At 35.5% G+C, this 19,118-nt stretch overlaps 1 protein-coding gene across 1 annotated transcript in view; it reads right to left on the bottom strand.

Annotated features, from left to right (window-relative positions):
• Positions 1-19,118, bottom strand: part of sema4c (sema domain, immunoglobulin domain (Ig), transmembrane domain (TM) and short cytoplasmic domain, (semaphorin) 4C) — an 80,418-nt gene that overhangs the window by 16,633 nt on the left and 44,667 nt on the right. The window contains exons 3-7 of the mRNA XM_073839716.1: positions 4,419-4,573; positions 4,100-4,162; positions 3,870-3,968; positions 1,685-1,781; positions 1,337-1,456 (exon numbers count right to left, since the gene is read on the bottom strand). Coding sequence (XP_073695817.1) covers positions 1,337-1,456; positions 1,685-1,781; positions 3,870-3,968; positions 4,100-4,162; positions 4,419-4,573 — 534 coding nt within the window. The remainder of the gene's footprint in view (positions 1-1,336; positions 1,457-1,684; positions 1,782-3,869; positions 3,969-4,099; positions 4,163-4,418; positions 4,574-19,118) is intronic.

Raw genomic sequence — 19,118 nt, 5'->3', positions numbered from 1 at the left:
GCCATTGGGCTAGTTTTGAGTAGCAATTGGGCGGGATTTGTTGTGAAAACCTGGCAACCCTGGATATCACGCTAGTTTAACTCAAATGAAATGGTAGAATGCTCGTGAGGTAGTTCTGAGATGTTGATCATGTATTTATGTCCTCATTTAGTGAGAAGACAGACACTGAAATCACTGTGAGCGTCACATGCTCTTCAGTACGAGTAGTAAACAAAACCGTGTGTCTGTGCCATTCATTAACACAGAGGCATGCAGACAAGCAAGATTAATATTTAAATAGTCTTTTTGCGGCTTAATATTTACAAATAACAGTCCATTTTGCATTGTGACTGAAGTGTAATCACCTACTTTCGATAAATCCATCCAAACTTTGACAAATTCTGTGACATTCTGTGTTAAACTGTAAATACCATTTTTATTATTAAAGGATGTATCAGCGATTTCTAGCCTAAAACATAAAGTGTCAATTTCAGCTGACCTTTCTTCACGATCCGCTCGCTGCCTGCCCCATAAATTTTCTGTGAAAAAAACGCGTCTCTCTGGTCAGCCTAGGGTCCGAGATATGCCAAAAAAACAATCGGCACTACCAACCTTTCCACAGATAAACAAACAGTGTTCCAACCAATCAGCGTCAGGGGTTTGGTGTTGTGGACTTTCGCTCCGCCTCCCTCACATCCCTGCACCAGTAGGAAAGTCCACAACACCAAACCCCTGACGCTGATTGGTTGGAACACTGTTTGTTTATCTGTGGAAAGGTTGGTAGTGCCGATTATTTTTTTTGGCATATCTCGGACCCTAGGCTGACCAGAGAGACGCGTTTTTTTCACAGAAAATTTATGGGGCAGGCAGCGAGCGGATCGTGAAGAAAGGTCAGCTGAATTTGACACTTTATGTTTCAGGCTAGAAATCGCTGATACAACCTTTAAATTCTGTGATTCGGTCCACGTCTTCCACAAAAAATCATAGGGCCCTACTTACTACCTTTCTGGGCCTTGAATGTGTCAGCTGCGTTGCTGCCTATGCAGGGTCAGAAAGCTCTCGGATTTCATCAAAAATATCTTAATTTGCGTTCTGAAGATGAACGAAGGTCTTGCGGTTTAGAACGACAGGAGGCTGTTTAACTAAGACAGAATTTTCATTTTTGGGTGAACTGTGCTTTTAAGTTGCCAACAAATGAATACAAAAATCTCCTGAAAAAACTGAAGAAGCAACATGGTTTATGACTGTTCTCATGCTGGTAATGCTGGTCCATCCATGTTTACCAGGACAACATAAGCTGGCCTGCTCAGCAGAGGCAGGATATATATTTTTTGTGCACGTGTGTTTTTAGACTCACCATTGAGCCAAGCCGGTAGGTATTCACTCTTCATGCTGTAATGTTGTTGTCCCAGGTTTCTCAGGATTACGGGCTCAGTGCCCAGAAAGTTATTGAGGGTGGCGGAGTACAACTCTTTGTCTAGGAAAGGAGAAGAACGCTTAGAGCGGGAGCAGGCGCAGATGTACACACTCCTGTCTACAGCCTCGCGGTCAAGAGATATTAAAAAGGGACTCCGTTCTCTCCCGAGTGTAGGAAGAGAGGAGGCATAAACGCATCCACGGGCTGCACCGAACACAAAAGGACACCCACACACAAGACACAAGAATAATAATGCAGGTTTATGCATCTCGGAAATGTGTAACTTACCCACAATGAGGCCTGTATGACCCTTGGCAGGGTCGTAGGGGCACTTTCCCTTGCCGTCCTCCGGGGCGGCGCTATCCAGAGTGAAATGATCTGCATTCTGTTAGACAAAGACAGAAACGGTCACATATGGATCAAGCACGCACACACACAGAAACACACACACACACACACACACACACACACACACACACACACATCACCTAACGTACACACACTGCGCCACCGGCTGTGTTTGCCAACTAGAGTTTAAGCAGCAGCTGAGCCCTCTTGTATCGTCCTCCTGCCCACACACAAATAAGTGCGCACACACAATGACAATACACACACAACATGCCGTCTTATCACATCGGTCCACGCTGCGTGATAACACATCCTCATTTACATTTGATATATTTCACTTTGACACACTGGAAGCCACTCGCTGAGTCACACACACATAGATTACCGATCAAAAGATTGGAATAATGTTTTCGAAAGAAATCTCTTATGCGCACCAAGGCTGCATTTATTAAAAATAAAACAGTAAAAACAGTATTATTGTAAAATATTATTATAATTTAAAAGAGCTGTTTTCTATTTGCATAAATTTTAACATGTAATTTATTCTGTGATGGGAAAGCTGAATTTTCAGCATCATTATTCCAGGCTTCAGTGTCACATGATGTTTCAGAAATCATTCTAATATGCTGATTTGCTGTTTAAGAAACATTATTATCAATGCTGAACAGTTTTGCTGTTTAACATTTTTGTTAAAAGCTTTTTTTTTTTTTACATTTTAATACTTTTCTTCAACAAAAATGCATTATATTGATCACAGGTGATGGTAAAGACATAACATTATGTTATTATAATGTTACAAATGATTACTATTTTAAATAAATGCTGATCAAGAATCTTACAAATATATCTGTTTTTACAAAAATATTAAGCAGTAAAAAGAGTTTTCAACAATGGTTATAATAAGAACCATTAATAATAATTAAGCACCAATCAGCATTTTAATTTCTGAAGGATCATGAGACACTGAACTCTAATTAATGGCTGATGAAAATTCAGTTTTGCCATTATAGGAATAAATTACATTTTAAGATATACTCAAAAACACATTACCAGTCAAAAGTTTTTAATGATTCTTCTGCACAAGCCTGCATTTATTTGATCCAAAGTACAGCAAAAACATTACAATTGTGAAATATTTTTACTGTTTAAAATAACTGCTTTCTATCTGAATATATTTTAAAACGTAATTTATTCCTGTGATCAAAGCTACATTTTCAGCATCATTACTCCAGTCTTCAGTGTCACACGATACTTCAGAAATCATTCTAATATGCTGATTTGCTGTTCAAGAAGCATTTACTATTATTATTATTATTATCAGTAAGTAAAACAGCTGAGTTCATTTTTTCAGGATTTGTTGATGAATAGAAAGATCTAAAGATCTGCATTTATCTAAAATAAAATAAAAAATTAGTAACATTATACACTATACCATTCAAAAGCTTGAAGTCAGTATCATTTGGGCAAAAGAAATTATAGAAATGAATTATTTTATTATAAGCAAAGAGGCTTTAAATTGATCAAAAGTGATCACATTTATAATATTACAATTAAGACATTTATAATATTACAAAAGATTTCTATTTCAGATAAACGCTGCTCTTCTTCTGTTTCTATTCATCAAAGAAACCTGAAAAAATTCTACTCAGCTGTTTTCAACATATTAATAATAAAAAAATTTTTTTTAGGAGCAAACCAGAATATTAGAATAATTTCTAAAGGATCATGTGACTGGAGAAATTATGCTAAAATTTCAGCTTTGAAATCACAGGCATAAATGATTTGGAAATATATTCAAATAGAAAACAGTACATAGTTTAAAATATTTCAGAATTGTACTGTTTTTGCTGTGCTTTTGATCAAATAAATGCAGGCTCAGTGAGCAGAAGAGACTTCTTTAAAATATTAAAAATCTTAATCTTCAAAAACGTTTGACTGGTAGTACATTGCAGCATTTCAATGTACTGTATTTTCAGCATAAAAGCATGAGACTTCTTTCAAAAAACTTTTAAAATCCTAACAATTCTACACAGCTAATGCAGCTCCTCCATCATATCACATCCCTCTCCACTTGATCATGTGGCTCAGACGGATTTCTGAGTCAAAGATAATAGCGCACACTCACAATATAGGTGCATTTGGGCTGGAAGGCGTACGTCCCACATGTGTACAGATGTGTGTGGTTGTAGCTCTGCAGGAAGCGTATGTAGTTGAAGCACTCAGTCTGCAAAGACGACGATGACAGAGAGAGACACAAAGAGAAAATAGGTGAGAGGGAGGGAGAGTAAATGCATTTCAGCAAGGCCAGACAAAGTAAAGCTGTTAAAACATAAAGGATGCAACATCAGCCGCTACCTGGTTATTCTTCCCCTTCGCTGCGCACTCTCTTTTCTTTTCCACTGGAGCAGACCACTCAATCTGAGAGAGAAAGAGACATGACTTTTACGAACAAATAGCACTCTGCATGTAAAACGTGCATTCGCTATGAATGCTGCAACTGGCAATTTACTACAAATGGCTGTGGCATTGAAAGAGTGAGTCATTTTTAAATGCTGATATTTTGGAATGATAAAATGCTAATGCCCTTTTCGCTTGATGGCTGTGGATTAGTATTTATTGGGTGCATCAGGGCTTTTCTGAATGAAATAAAATGTTTTTTCTTCGCTAAACATACCTGTGGTCGGAGCTGTCTGCTGATGTAGTTGGGATCCAGGGCGAAGATGTGCTCTCTGGCGCCCACGTACAAAACCCTCTCATGCTCTGCCAGGGTCAACATGGTGTAGTTCCACACCCCGACAGCACGAAACCTCGCCATACTGTCGTGCACGTCTGAAAAAGAGAAAGGAAATGTGTTTTTGGGGGGTATTAAATCTGATCCAAATGTCACTGATCCAATATGACTCTTGGGCTTTAAAAAAGAACTCTCTCACATTTATCATATTCACCGACACCCCTTTTGAAAATGCCAACATAGGCAAGCATGAATTTCCATGGATACTCATAACCTTTGCTTGAACTGCTTGGCGATGTGTTAAAAAGATTAATTTGGGTCAGTATGAATTTACGTGATCCAGGGTGGTTTATGCTGGTTAGTGCAGGTCTGGTAGCATTAGATGATTTATTATGAACAAATAAATGAATACTGTCATATAAATGAAAAATGTTCATTGGTAATGTTATATAAATAGCATTTTAATGCAAATCTATTTTAATTACTGCTGTCAAATCAATTAATTGTGATTAATCGCATTCAAAATAAATGTTGTGTTTACATAGTGTGTGCTGTTTATATTTATGAGTATAAAAATACACATAAATACATCTATATAAGAAAAAAACAATATGATTTACATTATATACAAATATAAAATATATTGCATATATTTCTTAAATATGTAACACACATATATTATGTAAACACCATTCTGTTTTATTTTGGATGCGATTAATCACGATTAATCGATTTGACAGCACTCTCTCTCACTCTCTCTATATATTGTATATTGCAATAATATTTTATAATCATGCATATTTTAATGATAAATAAAAACAAACAAATAAGCAATCATCAATTTACTACAAATAAAATCCTATATAACTATATTTATTTATATATGACTTATATTATATGTAAGGGATAATCAACGGTTTGCCGTGCGTTAAAGGATTTTAAATGCACGACGTGGAGGCTAATAACCGCCCGACGCGAAGCGGAGGGTGGTTGGCTCCGCGAAGTGCATTTTAAATTTATTTATTTTATATATATTTATTTATTTTATATATATATATATATATATATATATATATATATATATATATATATATATATATGAGCAATTTATTTTATTTTATATATATATATATATATATATGAGCAATATCACACGAGTAGACTTAAAATTGTGAAAGGGCGTTCCTGTAGCGATACCAGTAGAATATCTCACGGTTCTCAACCAATCAGATTTGAGAACCAGAACAAACTGTTGTATATATATATATATATATATATATATATATATATATATATGTGTGTGTGTGTGTGTGTGTGTGTGACCCTGGACCACAAAACCAGTCATAAGGTTAAATTTGACAAAACTGAGATGTATACATCATATGAAAGCTCAATAAATGAGCTTTCTATTGATGTATAGTTTGTTAGGATAGGACCATATTTGGCCGAGATACAACTATTTGAAAATCTGGAATCTAAGGGTGCAATAAAATCAAAATACTGAGAAAATCACCTTTAAAGTTGTCCAAATTAAGTTCTTAACAATGCATATTACTAATCAAAAATTACATTTTGATAGGTTTACAGTAGGAATTTTACAAAAAATCTTAATGTAACATGATCTTTATTTAATTTCCTAATGATTTTTGACATAAAAGAAAAATCAATAATTTTGACCCATACAATGTATTTTTGGCTATTGCTACAAATATACCCCAGCGACTTAAGACTGGTTTTGTGGTCCAGGGTCACATATATACTATACTTCCATTTATTTTAATGTTTGTAATTAGTTGATGACTCTTTAACCAGTTGACACTACTGGTCACCACTACAAGGCACAAGCTACAAGTTGGCTATGATCTTGTGCTATCTGTCGCAGTCATAAAACAAAGGGTGACATCTTAAATCTTGGTTTAAGCCAGTGAAAAAGCCAGGAGGAGACACCAGAATCCCATGCATCCCTGAACACACGAGAACCCTGTGTCTGATCTGATTTACCGCTACCATGGCAGACGAGTGCAGAGAGGAGAGAAGGTTATGATGAGCAAGTGCTTCAAGAGAAGAGGGGAGAAAAGGCATCTTGGAGAGATACGTTGAGAGCTGGTGAAGATTCTGCCAGGATGGAAGTCAGGAGAGCGTGTGGTTATTAGTTGGAGAGCGGCAGCTTGTTAACGTATAAGAGGGCTGGATGATCCAAGAGGAAAGGGGAAACAGATTTCCCCCAGGGAGGATGGAGAACATCTGCTGGGTTGCAAACAGCCAGGGAGATGTGACAGAGCGCACAGACACACACATGCTCACACTTTTAAATACCTGCATAATGACTCAAATGCCTCTCAGCCAGTCATAGAGCTTTGAGTTTATTGAGCTTTGTGCTGAGCCGAGCACAGAGTGCCATTTCTAATTATTATGCCGAGAAGATGCCAATTACACACAGTGGGGCAGGACGCACTTACAGATCCTGACCAGATAGTGGCAATGCTGAGCAGACTAGCCACCAAGGGGGTTCTTTGTCTGTTTTGTACAAGGAGGTCTGGTGGCTAATGGTGCCATGAGAAAATACATAGTCTCACAAGCCTTCACTAGTAACTGGCCTGTGACATGAACGACAGCTGACAGGGAAAATTAGGGGTGAATCAATGTCAAAATTCTGGTTAATATGATGAGCTGATAATTATTTTCATTTTATGGTTGAAAATGATAAATGGCAGCTATTAAAACTGCATATTATTTAGCCAATTTTTAAAAATAAATTAAATAATAATAAAAAAATCCTTTTGAAGGCTAATGCTACATATGAATTAAGGAATCAAAAGACTGTAATGTACAGTATAAATATTACAATGTTACATATGTTGACACTCTAAATTTACTCAAATTAAAAGATACAAATAAATTAAAAACTAAACTGACATTATAAATGAATAAAAATTAGCAACGTTGGCGTCTGTCTTCAAATTCTTCTCCGTTTTCAAAGGCATCTCCTATACAAATCCTTGTTTTATTTCGGACTTTGTCACGACGTATTTCGGATTCATAACGAGGTCTTTTAGGTTTCGTAACGTTATACATGTTTTATCCAACACTTCGTAGCTGCACCTGTAACTAGAGCAGAGCTGGCAACCCGGATGATGAAACTGTACTGACTTCGTGATTGGTAGATAGCTGGAGGGTGGAGCCTCAGACCAAAACACAAAATGACAACAATAACATCAGTTGTGGGCTGCAACTTTTACTTTTAAATGACAATATCCTGGCTGGACCACTGTTGTCAGTGATATAAGTATTTGAAATGAACATGATTTCTTAATGTCTAGTGACATGTCAGGGCCATTTTATGATTAACTGAAATAAATTTCTTACATACGGTTCCTTTAACAATGCATTAGTTTATTTGTGTTTTGAAAAATGTATAGAGATTTAAACAAGACTTAGGTCATGCATTTATAATAAATCTACAATAAATTTTGTGCATCCCATGGAAAATATACACTGCTGTTCAAAAGTTTGGGATCAGTAAGGTTTTTAATGTTTTTTTTTTTTTAAAGAAGTTTCTTATGCTCATCAAGGCTGTATTTATTTGAGCAAAATAAAAAAGAAAAATATTATATGTAAAATATTACTTCAATGTAAAATAACTGTTTTTTAAGTAATTTATTCCCATCATGCAAAGCTGAATTTTCAGCATCATTACTCCAGTATTTAGTGTCACACGATCCTTCAGAAATCATTCTAATATTCTGATTTATTATCAATGTTGAAAACAGTTGTGCTGCTTATTATTTTGTTTGTCAGGATTCTTTAAAAAGAACAGCATTTATTTATAACTAATAAACTAAACCGTTTAAAAGTTTGTGGTCAGTACATTTTTATTCTCTTTTTTTTTAAAGAAATAATACTTTCATTCACCAAGGATGTGGTAAATTGATAAAAAGTGATAGCAAAGAATTCTATTTGAATAAATGCTGTTCTTTTTAATGTTTTATTCATCAAAGAATCCTAAAAAAAGTATCACAGCTTCCAAAAAAATATTAAGCAGCACAACTGTTTCCAACATTAATAATAAAAGTAATAAATCAGCATATTAAAATGATTTCTAAAGCATCATGTGACACTAAAGACTGGAATAATGACTGGTTGCATCACAGGAATAAATTATATTTTAAAATATATTAAAACAGAAAATCATTATTTTAAACTGTAATAATACTCCACATTATTATTATAATTTATGTTTTTTTTTCTGTATTTTTGATCAAGTAAATGCCTTGATAAGCATAAGAGAATTCTTTCAAAAACATTACAATTCTTACTAATCCCAAACTTTTGAATGGCAGTGTATATAAGCAGTCTTATATCCATTTAATAAATATATAGTAAATATTGTTCATTCCAGGGAAAAAATAAGATTGCATTTCAGATGTTGATTTAAAAAAAATAAAAGCAGATACAGGGATACTTTGAATGACTGTCAATGGAGAAATACGCCAGATGTTGCAGTTACAGCATCCACCAGCAGGGGCTGACTGCCAGTGCTAAACTTTCAAAACTTTCCCACTTGGTTTTGGATGGCTAACAGAATTTAATTAAAAAAGCAAACAAAGCATGATTAAAAACAAGGAACACGCAAAGAACAAGTCGAGCAAATACAACAGGAGCGTATCTAATGGAGTCGCTATCTAAGTGTACGGCCTAAAAAAGAAACAAGCTAAAAATAGATGTCACTTTGAATGGAATCCAGATGTGAGCAACATAAAGGGAACAGAGGTGAACTCTCAGTGTGTGTGTGCCTTTGTCCTTCATGAGCTCTCAGCTGGGCCGAATGAGAGGGCAGCGAGCTCTGGTTGAGGGAATCGAGCCGCAGAACTGAAACGAGTCAAGTTGAAGGCTGCTGCTTTCCTCTGATGTTCCTCCACGGCTCCTTACAAAGCAGCTTTGCTATAAATACAGTCCTGCCCTGCTTATAGCTCATAACCGCAGCACTCCAAACACACACTCTGCTATTAAAGACCTATTTTAAGGCCTTTGAAGCTTTGACATGGATACCGAAGAATGACTTAGAAACACAAAAAATGGACACACACAGACACTAATTAGGAAGAGAAAAGCGTGCACACGCATATACAGGCTATAAAAACACACCCACGTTCGCTAGGACAAAGACGCGAGGAGCCACCGTCTGAGGCTGACACATAACGGCACAATTAAAAGAGAAGAAAGGGGAAAAAAACACATTAAGAAAGACGCAGGTGGCGTGTTTAAGTTGACACGCGAACACAAACGGTGCGCTTAAGAGCGTGAGAGAGTGGGCGGGTGGGGGGACGAGGGGAAGTGCTGTAATTGCAGTAGATTAGATGAAGGAGTGGTGCTGTCGCTGCTTTGGGAAGGGAAGAGAGAAGAACACGGCTCAGCAACAGGAAACGGTCAGAGCGGATTACCACAACAATAGGCTGAAAAACTCAAAAAAAAAAAAAAAACAGAATGCACAGAGCGAGCAAGAGAACGTCGACAGAAATGGAAAGAGATGTGGTGTGGAGAAAACGACACAAAATGGGAATATACAGTCAAGCCCAAAATTATTCATACCCCTGGCAAATTCTGACTTAAAGTCTGACTTACTTTTATTCAACCAGCAAGTTTTTTTTTGACTGGAAATGACACAGGCTTCTCCCAAAAATGATGTACAAGAGGCATCATTGTGTAAAAAAATATTTCTCAGCTTTTATTTACATTTGAACAAAAAGTGGCATGTCCAAAATTATTCATACCATTTGCAAACTGTCACAGTCTATGGGAAAATCCAAAGTTCTATACCATTCCAAACAGTCCAAGCTGTTCTAAAGCATCCTAATTACCCTGATTCATTGGGAACAGCTGTTTTAATCTACTCAACAGGTGAAAAACAAAAGCTCTCTGCTGTTGGTTTGTGGACAGTCATGGCTTGAAGTTCCAGTGGCTACAGTGCAAAGTATTATTAAAAAATACAAGATGATCCGCATTGTGATGTAGCCTTCATTTGGCGTAAAAAAAGGAGAACCCTTCAACCCTAAGAACACCATCCCCACTGTCAAACATGATGGTGGGAACCTAATGTTTTGGGGGTGTTTTTGAGCTGGAGGACCAGGGAACCTAATCACAGTAAACGACACCATGGAAAAGGAGCAATACATCAAAATTCTCAACAACAACATCAGGCAGTCTGCAGGGAAACTTGGCTTTGGGCACCAGTGGACATTTCAGCACGACAACGACCCAAAACACACAGCAAAAGTGGTGAAGAAATGGTTAGCAGACAAAACATTAACGTTTTGCAGTGGCCCAACCAGAGTCCTGACTTAAATCCAATTGAGAATCTGTGGAGGGAGCTAAAGATCAGGGTGATGGCAAGGAGACCCTCCAACCTAAAAGAGTTGGTGCTCATCGCTAAAAATGAATGGACAAAAATACCAGTGAAGACATGCAAAAAGCTGGTCAGCAATTATAGGAAGCGTTTGATTGCTGTAATAGCCAATAAAGGCTTTTCTATTGATTATTGAGAAGGGTATGAATAATTTTGGACATGCCACTTTTTGTTCAAATGTAAATAAAAGATGAGTAATAATTTTTTCCACAATGTTGCCTCTTGTACATCGTCTTATTATCTTCTGGGAGACGTCTGTGTTGTTTCTAAACAAAAAAAACTTGCTGGTTTAATAAAATTAACTTTAAGTCAGAATTTGCCAGGGGTATGAATAATTTCGGGCTTGACTGCATGTGCTATATTTCACACTCTTTCTCCTAGTTAGCAATGAGATGCTTAGCACATCATGGAGGCTTCTGCTTGAAGCTGCTGTGGAATACCACTCATAAATTGACAGACATCCCAACTTCCTGACAGATGTCACTGAAATATGTGTCATACCTGTCTCGGTGACTGCGTGAACAGCAGAAAAGAGTCGGGGGAGCGGCCCACGCCTTTTAGCCTAGCCATCTGAAACGCTCTATGCATCATTGTGCATGTTCATGATTGCTGACATCTGGGTTGCTAACATGTTTTGAGAGCAGGACATGTGGTTGAATTTAGCTGAATGGTGGGTGTTAGCAAAATAGCTAACAGAAATTGGTTCTGAGAAAAAGACCTTTGTATTCTCTATAAAATCTTATGCTAGTTGCTGGGTTTTGGAAAATGGCAGGTCATTAGTTAATGTCGCCAGCTAAATCCAGCGTAAAACTAACTTAAGACCAGCTTGTATGTGGTTTGTTGCTGGTCCAAGACGGGTTAGAAGTTTGCCAGTGTTCTTAACAAAAAAAAAACAAAAAAAAAAAAAAAAAATTCTGGTAATTAAAAATAAAATTGAAATAATATATAAATATTTGATGAAAACTTAAAAACTTTTGAACTTTAAAAAAATAAATTATAAATGTTGCATTGGCAACTAAATGTTTTAGTAATTTTAGTCAGTTTTACTTCTCATTTGAGTTCAAGTTTTTAATTGATCTAATCTAATATTTATTCAAAAGTTAAAAGTTTTGGTAATTTTGTTATAAAATTTGTTTTTTGGTTTTAGTAATTTTACTGTCAGTTAAAACTTATTTTTGATTTCAGTTTAAGTTTTTATTTTTTAATATTTCTATTTTATATTATTTTACTAACTGAAAACAATAAAGTTTATTTAAAGTGGATTTCATCATACTAAAATAACATTTGCACTAGCAAATGACCAGCTTGCCAAATGTTTGATCTGCTCTTTATATTTTTATTTATTTTTTTAATCTTATATTTACTTGTAATTTATATTTTTTAATAACTAAAACAAATAAGTTGACTTTAAGTGGATTACTATAACAAAAACTAAAATAAAAATGAAAGCTAAAGAAATATTTAAATAAGAATAAAAATGCACATAACGAAAGCACAAAACAATGTTACTAACACTAAAATTAAAATAAAATACTGACAATATAAAAATTAAAGCTATATCGTACAAAAATAACACTTGCACCAGCAAATGAATGAATTCTATTTTTATTTTTAATTTTCATTTTAGTTAGTTTTGGTAATTTTGTTATGTGCTAATATTTATATTTATATTTATTTCAGTTTTAGTTTTAGTAATTTTATTATCAATTTGTCATTTCAGTTAAAGTTACATTTTTTAATTAGTACTAACTGAAACAAATAAGATTTATTAATTTTTTTAAATATTTGAATAAATAATAAATATGCACATAACAAAAGCACACAACAATGTTACTAACACTAAAATTTTAATTAAATATATTTTTATTTTTTATTTTCCATTTTAATTTTAGTTGAAAGTTTTGGTAATTTTGTATCGTGCTTAATACTTCCCAGAAATAAAATTTCTCATTTCAGTTTAAATGTTTATTTTTTTTATATAATACAAATAAGTTGACTCAAAATTGACTCAATACAGTAAATGGATTACTATAACAAAAAAATTAATAAAAATGAAAGCTAAAGAAGATGAGTAAATATTTTAATAAAAATAAAAGTGCACATAACAAACATAACAATGTTACTAAACACTAAAATTAAAATGAAAACTGAAAATATATAAATATCCTACTATATAACACTAAAATAGCACCAGAATATGACCAGCTGAGACTAACTAATGACTACCTTAGACTAGCCAGAAACCAGTTACTATTCCAACACACAGCTGCCAGAGAAAGTTTCAGAGATCTCAACAATATCACAAACTATGCTCAGATTTGCCAAAATATCAAAGTCTGCAATCAATTTCATAACATCTCAAACATTAAATCAACATAAGACATTCACAACCATTTAACATTCATGTGACGTATTTCAGAAGAAACAACAATAAAAACTATCACGGCATGTACTGTCATGAAACAATCGGATTATAAATTAAGAATGAAAGTCATATTATAGGTGGCGCAAGATTATGACAACAATTTTTGCTCTGGAATAATGTTCACTAACAAAATGTGTGCGGTAAGACCAAGAACATGCGTTAGGCAAGTCAATATGGTCAATTTCGATTTCTCGTTGACTTTAAGTCTCCAGAGCTATGAAACAGCAACATCAGAGCAATGAAATTGTCCTCGGGGCCCAACAAGAGCGAATGCGGGAATGGCAGAGAGAGTGAAAAAGGTGTGGGCGCTGAGAAAATGACAGAAACAGTATGGGAGTAAAAGAGCAAGGTGGAAATGTGGGGGGAAAAATGCAAGATTGAAAGAAAATGAAAGAGAGAGCGGAAGAGACAGGATGACAGTAAAAGCGAGAGATGTGTGAAAGGTTGTTGAAAATAGGCCGGCGTTTGACAGACCGGGGGGGGAGACTGCAGTCGAGAATTGAGCTCACAGCTTGTACCGAGTTTGACCTTTTCATGAAAGTGGCGAGCACACAAAAAATAGAAAGACTTTCTTTTTTCTGTCCCCTTTAACAAACAGCCTCCTTCTAGAGCGAACAGGTCCACAAAGGGTACGGCAGACAGATTTATTGAATGAAAAAAGAAACACACTTTTACAGACAATGAGACGTACAAGTGTAGGAGAGGGCGTCTGTTAGAGGGGATAAATCACAGACGTCTGTGTATATCTGTGTGTGGGGAGGAGCTGGGCACGGATAGACGGATAGGACTGGCTTCGGTCCACTTACATAAACACGCACGCATACACAAACACACACGCAGTGGGCCTGTCCTTTTCAGCGGAGGCCGTCATTATAGTAATTGGAGGGTAGAGAGATGTGCTAGGCAGGCAGTGCCTTTCTCTCTCTCTCTGTAGCTTTGCCATCCTCAGCGCATTGGACTTAGTATAAATGCACAATCCCTCTAAGTCAGCTGGAGTTTCATTTGGCCTCCGGTGAAATTCGTCTTTAAAGAGTTTGATCAGCTCTTTAGATTTTTCATTTTAATTTTAGCTAAAAGTTTTGGTAATTTTGTAATCCTCTAAGTAATCCTGTTTAGCTTTATCTGTTGAAATTCATCTTTAATTTTCAGTTTGATCTGCTTTTCAAAATTTTTTTTGTATTATTACTAGTACTAATTATAGATTTAGATATTATTTGATATGTTTTTACTAGTGGGTGCAGGACACTACAGTTCATTTATGTAATTGAGGATAGCAAAATAAAGTAAACTGTGACATAATATACCCAAAAATTCAGACAGAGGACTACCAGTAAAATTGATAAAAATTTGGGACTGAAAATTCTTTTTTTCATTGTTCCTGTTTTCTTAGAAGTTTAGATTAAAACCAGAAGTACAGCCAAAACAAAAATTATTCAGACACCAGATACTTTTTTACTAGTGGGTGCAGGACACTATAGTTAATTTATGTAAGTGAGGATGGCAAAATAAAGATAACTTTTACATTATCATATTTTATTAGCATTTTCTAAACTATAGCGAATAAACTGTGATATGTGAAAAATGTTTAAGGTGTCTGAATAAATTTTGGTCTTACTGTATATCTATAAAAGATTTCAATTTTATTTTAGCTAGTAATTTTAGTGTATCACTTTCAAAATATTTCAGTTGGTTGACAAGACAGTATTTTTAAGGTTTTTAAGTTTTCATCTAATATTTATATTTTATTTCAGCTTTATTTCAATTACTTAAGGTAGTTTTTAATACTTTTAATTTTCTGTTTAACGTGCTCTTTAAGTTTTCAGTTTACATTTTAAATTTTAAAATTGTTTAAATTTTAGTTTAGCAATTTTTGTAACGTGCTTTTATTTTTTATAAATTTTTTATATTTCTATTTATCTTTAGTTTTATTTCCGTTTTAGTAACTATAGTACATCAAAAGTTAACCTTATTTCACTTAGTTGCCAAAGCATCATTTATATTGTCATTTTGAAGGAAACCCCGGGTATTAAAAGACTTGTATGACTTAACATAACATAAATGATGTCTCTTACTGAAATATGTAGTAGAAAATCCATGAAAGATTTATGTTATTTAAAAAGTCCACATTGTTGTATACATATTTTGGACTATGAGGGGCGTGAATTGGTTGCACTTGGTGGACGACTGGCTTTACCTGTTGCTATTTTTACCTCAACACAACTTATAAAACAAAGTACTGATTTGATGACCACAGCTACTGAAAGATTTAACAGATGACGATAGATATAAGCATAGGCTTAAACAAAATGGTGTACTATCGATTTTCATCACAAATTGTGCACACAACCCAAATATTGAGTGAAATCCACGTTGAGAAACTGCTGCATCATGACAATCGTCATCGTGTTTAAGTCCTGCCAGGATGGCATCTAGAGTTTCTTGTCTCTGCCGTTTATAAGCTCATTCAGTAGCTGTGGCCTACTAAAAGCCTCAAAGGCATCAGGGCTAAAGTGGAGAGAACAAAGACGATGGTCTTTAGGAAGTTTTATTCATCCACAGTCATCTTCGAATTCTTTACTCCTCTTCATATCGCTAGGAAAAGCCTAAAAGACTTGCATTGCTTCTCTTGTGCCCTTCGACTGAAAATCACAACCAAAAGCCGCACAATGTGGTCATCGTATCAGTATTTTATTTTTCGAGTTGTGTTGAGGTAAAAATAGCAACAGGTAGCGCCAGTAGCTCACGGAGTGCAACCATTTCAGGTCATCAAAAATAATGGCACCCTGCCTAGTTCAAAATATGTATAAAACAATGTGGATTTTTTAAATAACCTTTCATAGGTTTTCCACTACATATTTTAGTAAGAGACATTATATTAAGCCATGCAAGTCGTAATACCCAGGGTTAAAGTTTTTTAAGTTAAGTTTATCATCTAATATTTATTTGACTTGCTGATTCAAAGCGATTTTGAATAGTTTTAGTCTGTGCATTCATACTATTCATCTAAGTCAGCAGGAGTTTCCTCGGGTCTTTAATTTTCTGTGTGACCTGCTCTCGTTCTCTCTCTCTGACCACGTTGTGCACCGATTGCTCTGCTGTGGAAAGTTACGGGTGGGGTGTGGAAAGGGGCGCGGCCTGCGACTCCCCTTTGAACTCTCAGAGCTGTTTTTCAGGGAGAAGACAACAGTGTAACGTCTGCCAAAATAAGTCACAGTGCTTTGATAATGAACGGAGGGGGAGAGATGGGAATGAAAAGACATTTCGTTTAGAAAGACGTGTTTACTTGTGAATCCCCAACGTCTTTAAGATGGAGATAATTGTGGAGGAGGGGTCTTCAGGGGCTGTGGGTGTGGAAAGTAGTGGGTAAATATTATCTCTGCTGCGATCCAGCTCTCCACCTCCAACCACACACACACACACACACACACACACACGCGCTACTGGAGCTCTAAATCCCTTAGACTGCCAGTCTAAGCACTCTGCGTGCTCACACACATAAACATTAAAGTGCACTCTGATGCTTTGCCTGTTTTTCACTCTTTCATCCTCCCTGAAAAGCGCATGTGTGCTGCGCAGGCCTACTGTTTTTGTGGTTTAGGGCCTAAACGTAGTCACACATGACCTGAAACAGTAGTTAAACACACACTGCAGACACACTGTGTACTTTTCTGTTCTTTCTGGACTTTCTTTGACGTCTTTCTCTCTCTCTCTCTTTCTCACTGGAGCTCAACTAAAGCCATTTCCTGTCCATTTAAGGCTGTGTTCCCAGCCGCTACGTTTTCTACTGAGAGCTTAAAAGGAGATACTATCAGTTTATGTGTGTACATATAAAATCATGCCTACTGCTTGATGTTTACTGTAGTTGTTTGTTTGATTATCAACAGTAATTTGGATTAAAACAGGAAAAGACTGAGGGGAAAATTTACTAAACAGCTGTGCCACTGTTGCATGCAGCTTATCATTAAACACCAGTAATCTTTCATTTTAAGCCATGTCATTCATATTACAGGTCTCCTTTCAATATAAACTACTGTTCAAAAGTTTAGGGTTAGTACTTTTAATCAGCGAGGATGCAATAATTTAATCAAAAGTGACAGTAAAGACATTTATAATGTTGCAACTGGTTTTTAGTTCAAAGAAATGTTGTTCTTTTGAACTTTTATTCATTAAAGAATCCAGTTTTTTCTTTTTTATCAAAAGAATAAATTAAATTTAAAAACATTTAAATAGAACTCCATTCATAATATAACAAGGCTTTTTAATGTATTTTTTTGAAATTTTCAAATAAATGCAACCTTGGTAAGCAAGACACTTCAAAAAACATCTATTGATCTTTAAAGAAGTAATTCATCAAATGATGAAGAAGAGTGTTATAACAGGGCACACGTCCAGACTTGCGGTGCAGACAAGTGCACTTTCTGCATTTTAAACAGCCGATTCAGATGTCTGGACTACAGTAGTGAAGTGATGTTTTACAGTCTCAGCATAGTATGCCAGATCACGGTAGTCTGCTAACAACCTTTTATTCAGAACTGGCCTGCAACTGGGGTACAAACTGAGATCAGTGTTAATTTTGAGAATGTGTTTGCATCATTAACCTGATTTTAGTGCTAAAACAAATTCAAATACAGCCTCTTAGAGAGTATTTTGTCTCTTATTGCTGTAAAAACATCTACAAATGCTTAAAACAGGACCGATATACTTGAGAAACAAAACTGTGAACATTTCAGAGCATTTTAAGTCTGAAGTCCAAAAGTTTTCATACCCCACTCTCAAATAGTTTTTCTCTTGTTTTAAGTAAAAACCTCACAAGCCGATTCAGATGTCTGGACTACAGTAGTGAAGTGATGTTTTACAGTCTCAGCATAGTATACCAGATCACGGCAGTCTGCTAGTCAGAGCTGGCCTGCAATTTGCGTACAAATTGCGATCAGTGTTAATTTTGAGAATGTGTTTGCATCATTAACCTGATTTTAGTGCTAAAACGAATGCAAATACTGCCTCTTAGAGAGTATTTTGTCTCTTATTGCTGTTAACCCTGCTGAAAAAAACTGCTAAAATAGCGTAGGCTGGTTGGCTGGTTTTAGCTGGTCAGCAGGCTGGTTTTAAAGGGGTTTTGGCCACTTTTCCAGCCTGGCCAAGTAAATCGGTCCTGTTTTAAGCATTTGTAGATGTTTTCCCTGCTGAAATAAAAACAGGCTAAAACCAGCCTGACCAGGTTGGGAGACCAGCTAAAACCAGCTACTTTCAGCTTAAACCAGCTAAGACCAGCCAACCAGTCTAGGCTGTTTTTAGCTGTTTTTTTTTTTTCAGCAGAGAAAACATCTACAAATGCTTAAAACAGGACCGATTTACTTGAGAAACAAAACTGTGAACATTTCAGAGCATTTTAAGTCTGAAGTCCAAAAGTTTTCATACCCCACTGTCAAATAGTTTTTCTACTGTTTTAAGTACAAACCTCAGTAAATGTTGTTAGACGTATGCTACAAATGTGAGGAAAGAAAAGTACACATAATTCAAGTGATATTCTCTGAAAACAAGTCTTACAATATTAAGCATATTTTATGGACGCTTAGAATTTTTCAAGGACTTTTAGATGTTTTTTCTTAGAAAAACAAAAACAAAAATACTGACGAGGATTAAAAACACTATCGCACAACTTGTTCTTAGTGAATTCCCTTCAGAGAAAGCATAAGAGCTGCGGCATAAAAAACATTGTGAGAAAGGAAGGACAGACACAAATGGATTGAGTGCAAATGAATAGGGATGTAAGCTCTTTACCATAAAGGCCTATAAAACCACGCAGTAATGTGAT

The sequence above is a fragment of the Garra rufa genome, chromosome 5 (genome assembly GCF_049309525.1).
Source record: "Garra rufa chromosome 5, GarRuf1.0, whole genome shotgun sequence".
Taxonomy (NCBI): Eukaryota; Metazoa; Chordata; class Actinopteri; order Cypriniformes; family Cyprinidae; genus Garra; species Garra rufa.
The sequence above is the reverse complement of the archived record's forward strand: the minus strand, read 5'-3'. Positions and strand labels throughout refer to the sequence as shown.